The following is a 13,145-nucleotide window of genomic DNA, read 5'->3' as shown; positions in this document are numbered from 1 at the left end:
AATATATTGAGGTGGAAGGTGACCTGTAGTGTAAATATATTGAGGTGGAAGGTGACCTGTAGTGTAAATATATTGAGGTGGAAGGTTACCTGCGGTGTGTAAATATATTGAGGTGGAAGGTGACCTGCAGTGTGTAAATATATTGACGTCTATGGTGGCCTGCAGTGTGTAAATATATTGACGTCTATGGTGGCCTGCAGTGTGTAAATATATTGAGGTGGAAGGTGACCTGCAGTGTAAATATATTGAGGTGGAAGGTTACCTGCGGTGTGTAAATATATTGAGGTGGAAGGTGACCTGCAGTGTGTAAATATATTGACGTCTATGGTGGCCTGCAGTGTGTAAATATATTGACGTCTATGGTGGCCTGCAGTGTGTAAATATATTGAGGTGGAAGGTGACCTGCAGTGTGTAAATATATTGACGTCTATGGTGGCCTGCAGTGTGTAAATATATTGAGGTGGAAGGTGACCTGCAGTGTGTAAATATATTGAGGTGGAAGGTGACCTGCAGTGTGTAAATATATTGAGGTGGAAGGTGACCTGTAGTGTGAAAATATATTGAGGTGGAAGGTGACCTGCAGTGTGTAAATATATTGAGGTGGAAGGTGACCTGTAGTGTGTAAATATATTGAGGTCTATGGTGACCTGCAGTGTGTAAATATATTGAGGAGTATGGTGACCTGCAGTGTGTAAATATATTGAGGTTTATGGTGACCTGCAGTGTGTAAATATATTGAGGTGTATGGTGACCTGCAGTGTGTAAATATATTGAGGTGTATGGTGACCTGCAGTGTGTAAATATATTGAGGTGTATGGTGACCTGCAGTGTGTAAATATATTGAGGTGGAAGGTGACCTGTAGTGTAAATATATTGAGGTGGAAGGTTACCTGCGGTGTGTAAATATATTGAGGTGGAAGGTGACCTGCAGTGTGTAAATATATTGAGGTGTATGGTGACCTGTAGTGTAAATATATTGAGGTGGAAGGTGACCTGCAGTGTGTAAATATATTGAGGTGGAAGGTGACCTGCAGTGTGTAAATATATTGAGGTGTATGGTGACCTGTAGTGTAAATATATTGAGGTGGAAGGTGACCTGCAGTGTGTAATATATTGAGGTGGAAGGTGACCTGTAGTGTGTAAATATATTGAGGTGTATGGTGACCTGCAGTGTGTAAATATATTGAGGTGTATGGTGACCTGCAGTGTGTATTGAGGTGTATGGTGACCTGCGGTGTGTAAATATATGGAGGTGGGAAGGTGACCTGCAGTGTGTATTGAGGTCTATGGTGACCTGCAGTGTGTAAATATATTGAGGTGTATGGTGACCTGTAGTGTAAATATATTGAGGTGTATGGTGACCTGCAGTGTGTAAATATATTGAGGTGGAAAGTGACCTGCAGTGTGTAAATATATTGAGGTGGGAAGGTGACCTGCAGTGTGTATTGAGGTCTATGGTGGCCTGCAGTGTGTAAATATATTGAGGTGGAAGGTGACCTGCGGTGTGTAAATATATTGAGGTGGAAGGTGACCTGCAGTGTGTAAATATATTGAGGTGGAAGGTGACCTGTAGTGTGTAAATATATTGAGGTGGAAGGTGACCTGCAGTGTGTAAATATATTGAGGTGGAAGGTGACCTGCAGTGTGTAAATATATTGAGGTGGAAGGTGACCTGCAGTGTAAATATATTGAGGTGTATGGTGACCTGCAGTGTGTAAATATATTGAGGTGGAAGGTGACCTGCAGTGTAAATATATTGAGGTGGAAGGTGACCTGCAGTGTGTAAATATATTGAGGTGGAAGGTGACCTTCAGTGTGTAAATATATTGAGGTGTATGGTGACCTGTAGTGTGTAAAATATATTGAGGTGTATGGTGACCTGCAGTGTGTAAATATATTGAGGTGGAAGGTGACCTGTAGTGTGTAAATATATTGAGGTGTATGGTGACCTGTAGTGTGTAAATATATTGAGGTGGAAGGTGACCTGTAGTGTGTAAATATATTGAGGTGGAAGGTGACCTGCAGTGTGTAAATATATTGAGGTGGAAGGTGACCTGTAGTGTAAATATATTGAGGTGGTGCACTCCAATCAAAATATAGAGGAAAACCTAACCGGTCTATAGTAGTACCACTATATAGGGAATAGGGCTCTGGTCTATAGTAGTACACTATATAGGGAATAGGGCTCTGGTCTATAGTAGTACACTATATAGGGAATAGGGCTCTGGTCTATAGTAGTGTACTATATAGGGAATGGGGCTCTGGTCTATAGTAGTACCACTATATAGGGAATAGGGCTCTGGTCTATAGTAGTACCACTATATAGGGAATAGGGCTCTGGTCTATAGTAGTACCACTATATAGGGAATAGGGCTCTGGTCTATAGTAGTACCACTATATAGGGAATAGGGCTCTGGTCTATAGTAGTACCACTATATAGGGAATAGGGCTCTGGTCTATAGTAGTGTACTATATAGGGAATAGGGCTCTGGTCTATAGTAGTACCACTATATAGGGAATAGGGCTCTGGTCTATAGTAGTACCACTATATAGGGAATAGGGCTCTGGTCTATAGTAGTACCACTATATAGGGAATAGGGCTCTGGTCTATAGTAGTACCACTATATAGGGAATAGGGCTCTGGTCTATAGTAGTACCACTATATAGGGCTCTGGTCTATAGTAGTACCACTATATAGGGAATAGGGCTCTGGTCTATAGTAGTACCACTATATAGGGAATAGGGCTCTGGTCTATAGCAGTACCACTATATAGGGAATAGGGCTCTGGTCTATAGTAGTACCACTATATAGGGCTCTGGTCTATAGTAGTACCACTATATAGGGAATAGGGCTCTGGTCTATAGTAATACCACTATATAGGGAATAGGGCTCTGGTCTATAGTAGTGTACTATATAGGGAATAGGGCTCTGGTCTATAGTAGTACCACTGTATAGGGAATAGGGCTCTGGTCTATAGTAATACCACTATATAGGGAATAGGGCTCTGGTCTATGGTAGTACCACTATATAGGGAATAGGGCTCTGGTCTATAGTAGTGTACTATATAGGGAATAGGGCTCTGGTCTATAGTAGAACCACTATATAGGGAATAGGACTCTGGTCTATAGTAGTACCACTATATAGGGAATAGGGCTCTGGTCTATAGTAATACCACTATATAGGGAATAGGGCTCTGGTCTATAGTAGTACCACTATATAGGGAATAGGGCACTGGTCTATAGTAGTACCACTATATAGGGAATAGGGCATTGGTCTATAGTAGTACACTATATAGGGAATAGGGCTCTGGTCTATAGTAGTACCACTATATAGGGAATAGGGCTCTGGTCTATAGTAGTACCACTATATAGGGAATAGGGCTCTGGTCTATAGTAATACCACTATATAGGGAATAGGGCTCTGGTCTATAGTAGTACCACTATATAGGGAATAGGGCTCTGGTCTATAGTAGTACCACTATATAGGGAATAGGGCTCTGGTCTATAGTAGTACCACTATATAGGGAATAGGGCTCTGGTCTATAGTAGTGTACTATATAGGGAATAGGGCTCTGGTCTATAGTAGTACCACTATATAGGGAATAGGGCTCTGGTCTATAGTAGTACCACTATATAGGGAATAGGGCTCTGGTCTATAGTAGTACCACTATATAGGGAATAGGGCTCTGGTCTATAGTAGTACCACTATATAGGGAATAGGGCTCTGGTCTATAGTAGTACCACTATATAGGGAATAGGGCTCTGGTCTATAGTAGTACCACTATATAGGGCTCTGGTTTATAGTAGTACCACTATATAGGGAATAGGGCTCTGGTCTATAGTAGTACCACTATATAGGGAATAGGGCTCTGGTCTATAGTAGTACCACTATATAGGGAATAGGGCTCTGGTCTATAGTAGTACCACTATATAGGGCTCTGGTCTATAGTAGTACCACTATATAGGGAATAGGGCTCTGGTCTATAGTAATACCACTATATAGGGAATAGGGCTCTGGTCTATAGTAGTGTACTATATAGGGAATAGGGCTCTGGTCTATAGTAGTACCACTATATAGGGAATAGGGCTCTGGTCTATAGTAATACCACTATATAGGGAATAGGGCTCTGGTCTATGGTAGTACCACTATATAGGGAATAGGGCTCTGGTCTATAGTAGTGTACTATATAGGGAATAGGGCTCTGGTCTATAGTAGTACCACTATATAGGGAATAGGAATCTGGTCTATAGTAGTACCACTATATAGGGAATAGGGCTCTGGTCTATAGTAATACCACTATATAGGGAATAGGGCTCTGGTCTATAGTAGTACCACTATATAGGGAATAGGGCACTGGTCTATAGTAGTACCACTATATAGGGAATAGGGCACTGGTCTATAGTAGTACACTATATAGGGAATAGGGCTCTGGTCTATAGTAGTACCACTATATAGGGAATAGGGCTCTGGTCTATAGTAGTACCACTATATAGGGAATAGGGCTCTGGTCTATAGTAATACCACTATATAGGGAATAGGGCTTTGGTCTATAGTAATACCACTATATAGGGAATAGGGCTCTGGTCTATAGTAGTACCACTATATAGGGAATAGGGCTCTGGTCTATAGTAGTGCCACTATATAGGGAATAGGGCTCTGGTCTATAGTAGTACCACTATATAGGGAATAGGGCTCTGGTCTATAGTAGTACCACTATATAGGGAATAGGGCTCTGGTCTATAGTAGTACCACTATATAGGGCTCTGGTCTATAGTAGTACCACTATATAGGGAATAGGGCTCTGGTCTATAGTAATACCACTATATAGGGAATAGGGCTCTGGTCTATAGTAGTGTACTATATAGGGAATAGGGCTCTGGTCTATAGTAGTACCACTATATAGGGAATAGGGCTCTGGTCTATAGTAATACCACTATATAGGGAATAGGGCTCTGGTCTATGGTAGTACCACTATATAGGGAATAGGGCTCTGGTCTATAGTAGTGTACTATATAGGGAATAGGGCTCTGGTCTATAGTAGTACCACTATATAGGGAATAGGAATCTGGTCTATAGTAGTACCACTATATAGGGAATAGGGCTCTGGTCTATAGTAATACCACTATATAGGGAATAGGGCTCTGGTCTATAGTAGTACCACTATATAGGGAATAGGGCTCTGGTCTATAGTAGTACCACTATATAGGGAATAGGGCACTGGTCTATAGTAGTACACTATATAGGGAATAGGGCTCTGGTCTATAGTAGTACCACTATATAGGGAATAGGGCTCTGGTCTATAGTAGTACCACTATATAGGGAATAGGGCTCTGGTCTATAGTAATACCACTATGTAGGGAATAGGGCTCTGGTCTATAGTAATACCACTATATAGGGAATAGGGCTCTGGTCTATAGTAGTACCACTATATAGGGAATAGGGCTCTGGTCTATAGTAGTACCACTATATAGACAATAGGGTGGCATTTGTGACGTGGTGGGAGTACAGTGTCGCAGGGTTTTAATAAACAGAGCAGGATAATTATTCTGCATGAACATCTCCTATAAACATGGAATGCATAAACAGTGAACTCAGAATAGTAACACTGACGGCAGCTCATTCCAACAGACCACAGCAGCAGACAATACGCTTGCCACAAGCTACCCACAGAGGTGGCAATGATGTAAACAGACTCATTTTCAATGGCTCTCCAACCCTGTTCCTGGAGAGCTACCCTCCTGTAGGTTTTAACTCCAACCCTGTTCCTGGAGAGCTACCCTCCTGTAGGTTTTAATTCCAAACCCTGTTCCTGGAGTGCTACCCTCCTGTAGGGTTTTAACTCCAACCCTGTTCCTGGGGAGCTTCCTTCCTGTAGGGTTTTAGACTCCAGCCCTGTTCCTGGAGAGCTACCCTCCTGTAGGGTTTTAACTCCAACCCTGTTCCTGCAGAGCTTCCTTCCTGTAGGGTTTTAGACTCCAACCCTGTTCCTGGAGAGCTACCCTCCTGTAGGGTTTTAACTCCAACCCTGTTCCTGGGGAGATTCCTTCCTGTAGGGTTTTAGACTCCAACCCTGTTCCTGGAGAGCTACCCTCCTGTAGGGTTTTAACTCCAACCCTGTTCCTGGAGAGCTACCATCCTGTAGGGTTTTAACTCTTCACATTGGGGAATGAAGTCATGTGCTGAGGCCAACAAATGGCATCCTATTTTCTATATACAGCCCTATGGGTTATGTTTAAAAGTAGTGCACTATATTGGGAATAGGGTGCCATAGGGCTCTGGTATAAAGTAGTGCACTATATAGGGAATAGGGTGCCATAGGGCTCTGGTATAAAGTAGTGCACTATATAGGGAATAGGGTGCCATAGAGCTCTGGTATAAAGTAGTGCACTATATAGGGAAGAGGGTGCCATTTGGGATGCAGATATTGAGGTGCTCATCTTTATATTTCTCTGTTCTTTTGTTGTCCTCCATTTTGTTTTACCAAGACAGGACCATAGCTGATGAATATAAGACATGTTGTCCTCCATTTTGTTTTACTAATACAGGACCAGTGGTGACCATAGCTGATGAATATAAGACATGTTGTCCTCCATTTTGTTTTACCAATACAGGACCAGTGGTGACCATAGCTGATGAATATAAGACATGTTGTCCTCCATTTTGTTTTACCAATACAGGACCAGTGGTGACCAAGACATGTTGTCCTCCATTTTGTTTTACCAATACAGGACCAGTGGTGACCAAGACATGTTGTCCTCCATTTTGTGTTACCAATACAGGACCAGTGGTGACCAAGACATGTTGTCCTCCATTTTGTTTTACCAAGACAGGACCAGTGGTGACCAAGACATGTTGTCCTCCATTTTGTTTTACCAATACAGGACCAGTGGTGACCAAGACATGTTGCCCTCCATTTTGTTTTACCAATACAGGACCAGTGGTGACCAAGACATGTTGTCCTCCATTTTGTTTTACCAATACAGGACCATACCTGATGAATATAAGACATGCTGGGAATGTAGAAAAGTACTTATACACAGTACATGAATTACACAGGGGTAAAATCTTACAAACATTTAACATCTATACTGACGCTTAAACTATTCCACAGAGACTTAAATGTACAATATTTCATGCAAATGCACAAACACATTGATCAATGCAGGCGAGCATCACTCCATTGTAGCTCCTGTTCTAAACGGCACACTCTTCCCTATACAGTGCACTACTTTTGACTAGACTTATAATCAAAGTAGTGCACTAAATAGTGAATAAGGTGCCATTTGGGACGTCCCCTTAAAAGTAGTAATCGCCGAAGAGTTGACAAGTTTAAAATTACATTAATTTGTACTGTCAGACAGTTCAGTTCAGAGTTTCAATTTTCAACGAAGAGTAAAGTCAAGTAGATCCTTCAACTCCTCCTCTACTTTTCCCCTAGCTTACAGTTATTATACATGTTTTGTTCTGTTATCTCTAACCTAAAAAATATATAATTTTAATAAAAAGCCTTGCAGGAATACTGCAAGTTTCCGTAATGTTTCAAACTCACCCTCCTTCCACATGTATTCAATGAAAAAGTCATCAGTCAGGTAAGTCAGTGGCGGTCAGGTAAGCCTGATGGAGAGTTCCATCAATCAGAGGTTTCAGAAGCTGAAGAGTTGGTCTGTGTTGCCAGATCTGTGTGTTTGGAATATTTAAGCGTCTTGCTGAACACTGACTGTAATTCCAGATCATCTGCTTTCACAGTTGATCAGTGTCAATTGATTGTGAGGCCTAATCCAATCCGAATCCAATCAATTAGTCAAATCTCCCCATCTAAGTCAGTGCCATGTCTCAGTTCTCCAAAATCACCCTGATTAACAGTATCGCCAATCACAGGCCTCAGTTGAAGAGTGTGTCTGCATTGGCTGTTTCAGGTCTGTGTGTTTAAAAGTCTCAAAACAAAATAAAAAATGAAACAAATCCAGCATTTGAAGAGTACGTAGACTTGCAGTTTGGCTGCTTCATCTGTTGGGGGTCGCAATCTGCTGGGTCTCATCCCCAGGCCCCAGTCCCACCCTCAGTCCCAGTCTTGTCCCAGTCCCAGTCTGGTCCCAGTCCCAGTCTTGTCCCAGTCCCAGTCCCAGTCTTGTCCCAGTCCCAGTCTTGTCCCAGACCCAGTCTTGTCCCAGTCCCAGTCTGGTCCCAGTCTTGTCCCAGTCCCAGTTTTGTCCCAGTCCCAGTCTTGTGCCAGTCTTGTCCCAGTCCCAGTCTCGTCCCAGTCTTGTCCCAGTCCCAGTCTTGTCCCAGTCCCAGTCTTGTCCCAGTCCCAGTCGTGTCCCAGTCCCAGTCTTGTCCCAGTCCCAGTCTTGTCCCAGTCCCAGTCTTGTCCCAGTCCCAGTCTTGTCCCAGTCTTGTCCCAGTCTTGTCCCAGTCTTGTCCCAGTCCCAGTCTTGTCCCAGTCTTGTGCCAGTCTTGTCCCAGTCTTGTCCCAGTCTTGTCCCAGTCCCAGTCTTGTCCCAGTCTTGTCCCAGTCCCAGTCTTGTTCCAGTCACAGTCTTGTCCCAGTCCCAGTCTTGTCCCAGTACCAGTCTTGTCCCAGTCTTGTCCCAGTACCAGTCTTGTCCCAGTCTTGTCCCAGTCCCAGTCTTGGCCCAGTCCCAGTCTTGTCCCAGTCTTGCCCCAGTCCCAGTCTTGTCCCAGTACCAGTCTTGTCCCAGTCTTGTCCCAGTCCCAGTCTTGGCCCAGTCCCAGTCTTGTCCCAGTCTTGCCCCAGTCCCAGTCTTGTCCCAGTCCCAGTCTTGTCCCAGTCTTGGTCCAGCCCGAGTCTTGTCCCAGTCTTGTCCCAGTCTTGTCCCAGCCCCAGTCTGTCCCAGTCCCATTCTTGTCCCAGTCCCAGTCTTGTCCCAGTCCCAGTCTTGTCCCAGTCTTGGTCCAGCCCCAGTCTTGTCCCAGTCTTGTCCCAGTCTTGTCCCAGTCCCATTCTTGTCCCAGTCCCAGTCTTGTCCCAGTCCCAGTCTTGTCCCAGTCTTGTCCCAGTCCCAGTCTTGTTCCAGTCCCAGTCTTGTCCCAGTCCCAGTCTTGTCCCAGTCCCAGTCTTGCCCCAGTCTTGTCCCAGTCTCAGTCTTGTCCCAGTCCCAGTCTTGTCCCAGTCCCAGTCTTGTCCCAGTCTTGTCCCAGTCCCAGTCTTGGCCCAGTCCCAGTCTTGTCCCAGTCCCAGTCTTGTCCCAGTCCCAGTCTTGTCCCAGTCTTGGTCCAGCCCCAGTCTTGTCCCAGTCTTGTCCCAATCTTGTCCCAGCCCCAGTCTTGTCCCAGTCCCAGTCTTGTCCCAGTTTTGTGGTGTGGTGTCAGATGTTAGTGGTAATATAATGTGTGGTCTCAGATATTAGTGGTAATAGAATGTGTGGTGTCAGATATTAGTGGTAATAGAGTGTGTGGTGTCAGATATTAGTGGTAATAGAGTGTGTGGTGTCAGATATAATGGTAATAGGATGTGTGGTGTGGTGTCAGATATTAGTGGTAATAGAGTGTGTGGTGTCAGATGTTAGTGGTAATAGAATGTGTGGTGTCAGGAATTAGTGGTAATAGAGTGTGTGGTGTCAGAATTAGTGGTAATATAGTGCAGATATTAGTGGTAATAGAATGTTAGGTGTCAGATATTAGTGGTAATAGAATACGTAGTGTTAGATATTAGTGGTAATAGAATGTGTGGTGTCAGATATTAGTGGTAATAGAATGTGTGGTGTCAGAAATTAGTGGTAATAGAGTGTGTGGTGTGGTGTCAGATTTTAGTGGTAATAGAGTGTGTGGTGTCAGATATAGTGGTAATAGAGTGTGTGGTGTCAGATATTAGTGGTAATAGAATGTGTGGTGTCAGATATTAGTGGTAATAGAGTGTGTGGTGTGGTGTCAGATATTAGTGGTAATAGAATGTATGGTGTCAGATATTAGTGGTAATAGAGTGTGTGGTGTCAGATATAATGGTAATAGGATGTGTGGTGTGGTGTCAGATATTAGTGGTAATAGAGTGTGTGGTGTCAGATGTTAGTGGTAATAGAATGTGTGGTGTCAGATATTAGTGGTAATAGAGTGTGTGGTGTGGTGTCAGATATTAGTGGTAATAGAATGTGTGGTGTCAGATATTAGTGGAAATAGAGTGTGTGGTGTGGTGTCAGATATTAGTGGTAATAGAATGTATGGTGTCAGATATTAGTGGTAATAGAGTGTGTGGTGTCAGATATAATGGTAATAGGATGTGTGGTGTGGTGTCAGATATTAGTGGTAATAGAGTGTGTGGTGTCAGATGTTAGTGGTAATAGAATGTGTGGTGTCAGATATTAGTGGTAATAGAGTGTGTGTGGTGTGGTGTCAGATATTAGTGGTAATAGAGTGTGTGGTGTCAGATTATAGCGGTAATAGAGTGTGTGGTGTCAGATATTAGTGGTAATAGAATGTGTGGTGTCAGATATTAGTGGTAATAGAATGTGTGGTGTCAGATCTAAGTGGTAATATAATGTGTGGTGTCAGATATTAGTGGTAATAGAATGTGTGGTGTCAGATGTTAGTGGTAATAGAATGTGTGGTGTCAGATATTAGTGGTAATAGAATGTGTGGTGTCAGATATTAGTGGTAATAGAGTGTGTGGTGTCAGATATTAGTGGTAATAGAGTGTGTGGTGTCAGATATTAGTGGTAATAGAGTGTGTGGTGTCAGATATTAGCGGTAATAGAGTGTGTGGTGTCAGATTTTAGTGGTAATAGAATGTGTGGTGTCAGATATTAGTGGTAATAGAATGTGTGGTGTCAGATATTAGTGGTAATAGAATGTGTGGTGTCAGATTTTAGCGGTAATAGAGTGTGTGGTGTCAGATATTAGTGGTAATAGAGTGTGTGGTGTCAGGTATTAGTGGTAATAGAATGTGTGGTGTCAGATATTAGTGGTAATATAATGTGTGGTGTCAGATATTAGTGGTAATAGAATGTGTGGTGTCAGATATTAGTGGTAATAGAGTGCGTGGTGTCAGATTTAGTGGTAATATAGTGTGTGGTGTCAGATATTAGTGGTAATAGAGTGTGTAGTTGAGAAGTTCTCCATTCGGATTCGCACCACCTTCTCCTGTGGGGGTGGAGGGTAGAGGAACCGGCAGGTGAACACCTGGCGACAGGCCTTCCGGAAGTTCTCTGACAGAAAGGCGTACAGGATGGGGTTAATGCAGGAGTTCCCGTACGCCAGGCAGTGGGAGATGATCCGTAACGCGAAGGAGGCGTCGTTGAGCGGGAACACTCCAAACTCCACCCACATGGCGATGATGTGATGAGGCATCCAACAGGTCAGGAAGGCTGCGACCACCAGGAGGACCGTCTGGGCTGTCTGGAGGAGGAGGGGGGAGGGAGGAGGGAGAGGGGAAGGGTAAGGGGAGGAGAGGAGAGTGGGGGAGGGGGAGGAGAGGGGAGGGGGGAGTGGGGAGGGGGAGGAGAGGAGAGGGGGAGAGGAGGGGGAGGAGGGAGTAGAGGGGAGTGGGGGAGGGGAGGAGAGGGGGGAGTGGGGGAGTGGGGAGGGGGAGGAGGAGGAGAGAGGAGGGAGTAGAGGGGAGTGGGGGAGGGGGAGGAGAGGGGAGAGAGGGAGGAGGGAGAGGGGGAGGAGGGAGGGAGAGGGGGAGGAGGAGGGGAATGGGGGAGGGAGAGGGAGGTCGGAGAGGAGGGGAAGGGGGAGGAGGAGGAGGAGATGAATATTTATTAATGTGCTCCGATGAAGCCTGTTTTCCCTAGGCAGACGTTAGAAGTAATACGAGAGGTTAACTCCAAGCTGTGACTGATTACAGAGTCCCGCATCACCAGGGGACTCACAGTATCTGATATTCGAGAGAGTCTGATCAGGAGAGAGAACTGGCAACAATGTGCCTCATCAAACAATAGAAAATCTGCCTCACAACCTCCCCAATTCATCATTGAGAAGGTACCGTATGAGAGCTCTGTATCTGTAAAGGATATGTCTGCTTCAATGGCTCGATGTCTCAGCCTGGGAAGTTTGCTGGTGAAATGTAATTGTTTAATTTCTAAAGAGCCACTCAGATTCACCTCAATATTAACAGTGTGTATGTAATGCCTAGGGGCCAGAGGCTTTCAAACCAAATCATAATCCTACACATCTGATATGAGTAATACACTCAGTTTGATAAGGGTTCTTCAGCTGTCCCACATATGAGAACCTTTTTTGGTGTCCAGGAGAATCCTTTTGGGTTCCAGGCAGAACCCTTTTGGGTGTCCAGGAGAATCCTTTTGGGTTCCAGGTAGAACCCTTTTGGGTGTCCAGGAGAATCCTTTTGGGTTCCAGGCAGAACCCTTTTGGGTGTCCAGGAGAATCCTTTTGGGTTCCAGGTAGAACCCTTTTGGGTGTCCAGGAGAATCCTTTTGGGTTCCAGGTAGAACCCTTTTGGGTGTCCAGGAGAATCCTTTTGGGTTCCAGGCAGAACCCTTTTGGGTGTCCAGGTAGAACCCTTTTGGGTTCCAGGTAGAACCCTTTTGGGTTCCAGGCAGAACCCTTTTTGGCGCCCAGGTAGAACCCTTTTGGGTTCCACCCTCTGTGGAAAGGGTTCTTCATATAACTTAAAATGCTTCTACCTGGACACCAAAAGGGTTCTACGCAGAACCAAACAGGGTTCTCCTATGGGGGACAACCAAAGAACCCTTTCAGGTTCTAGATAGCACCTTTTTAACTAAGAGTGTATTAGAACTGGTACTTTGCATATTGTAGTGTATTCCAGGGGTAGCTTTGACCAGGACGCGAACCCAGGTCCAGGGGTAGCCTTGACCGGGACGCGAACCCAGGTCCAGGGGTAGCCATGACCGGGACACGAACCCAGGTCCAGGGGTAGCCTTGACCGGGACACGAACGAGGTCCAGGGTTAGCTTTGACCGGGACACGAACCCAGGTCCAGGGGTAGCCTTGACCGGGACACGAACCAGGTCCAGGGGTAGCTTTGACCGGGACACAAATCAGGTCCAGGGGTAGCTTTGACCGGGACACAAACCCAGGTCCAGGGTAGCCATGACAGGGACGCGAACCCAGGTCCAGGGGTAGCCATGACCGGGACACGAACCAGGTCCAGGGGTAGCCTTGACCGGGACGTGAACCCAGGTCCAGGAGTAGCCTTGACCGGGACACG

General features: G+C 44.9%; 1 protein-coding gene across 1 annotated transcript in view; it reads right to left on the bottom strand.

Moving 5' to 3' along the window:
- Positions 1-11,029: 11,029 nt before the first annotated feature.
- The window catches only part of LOC139384966 (galanin receptor 1b), a 35,337-nt gene continuing 33,221 nt past the window's right edge, over positions 11,030-13,145 (bottom strand). The window contains exon 3 of the mRNA XM_071129924.1: positions 11,030-11,350. Within this exon, the coding sequence (XP_070986025.1) occupies positions 11,030-11,350 (321 nt within the window). The remainder of the gene's footprint in view (positions 11,351-13,145) is intronic.

Source organism: Oncorhynchus clarkii, chromosome 26, assembly GCF_045791955.1.
Source record: "Oncorhynchus clarkii lewisi isolate Uvic-CL-2024 chromosome 26, UVic_Ocla_1.0, whole genome shotgun sequence".
Taxonomy (NCBI): Eukaryota; Metazoa; Chordata; class Actinopteri; order Salmoniformes; family Salmonidae; genus Oncorhynchus; species Oncorhynchus clarkii.
This window is presented reverse-complemented; position numbering and strand designations above follow the sequence as displayed.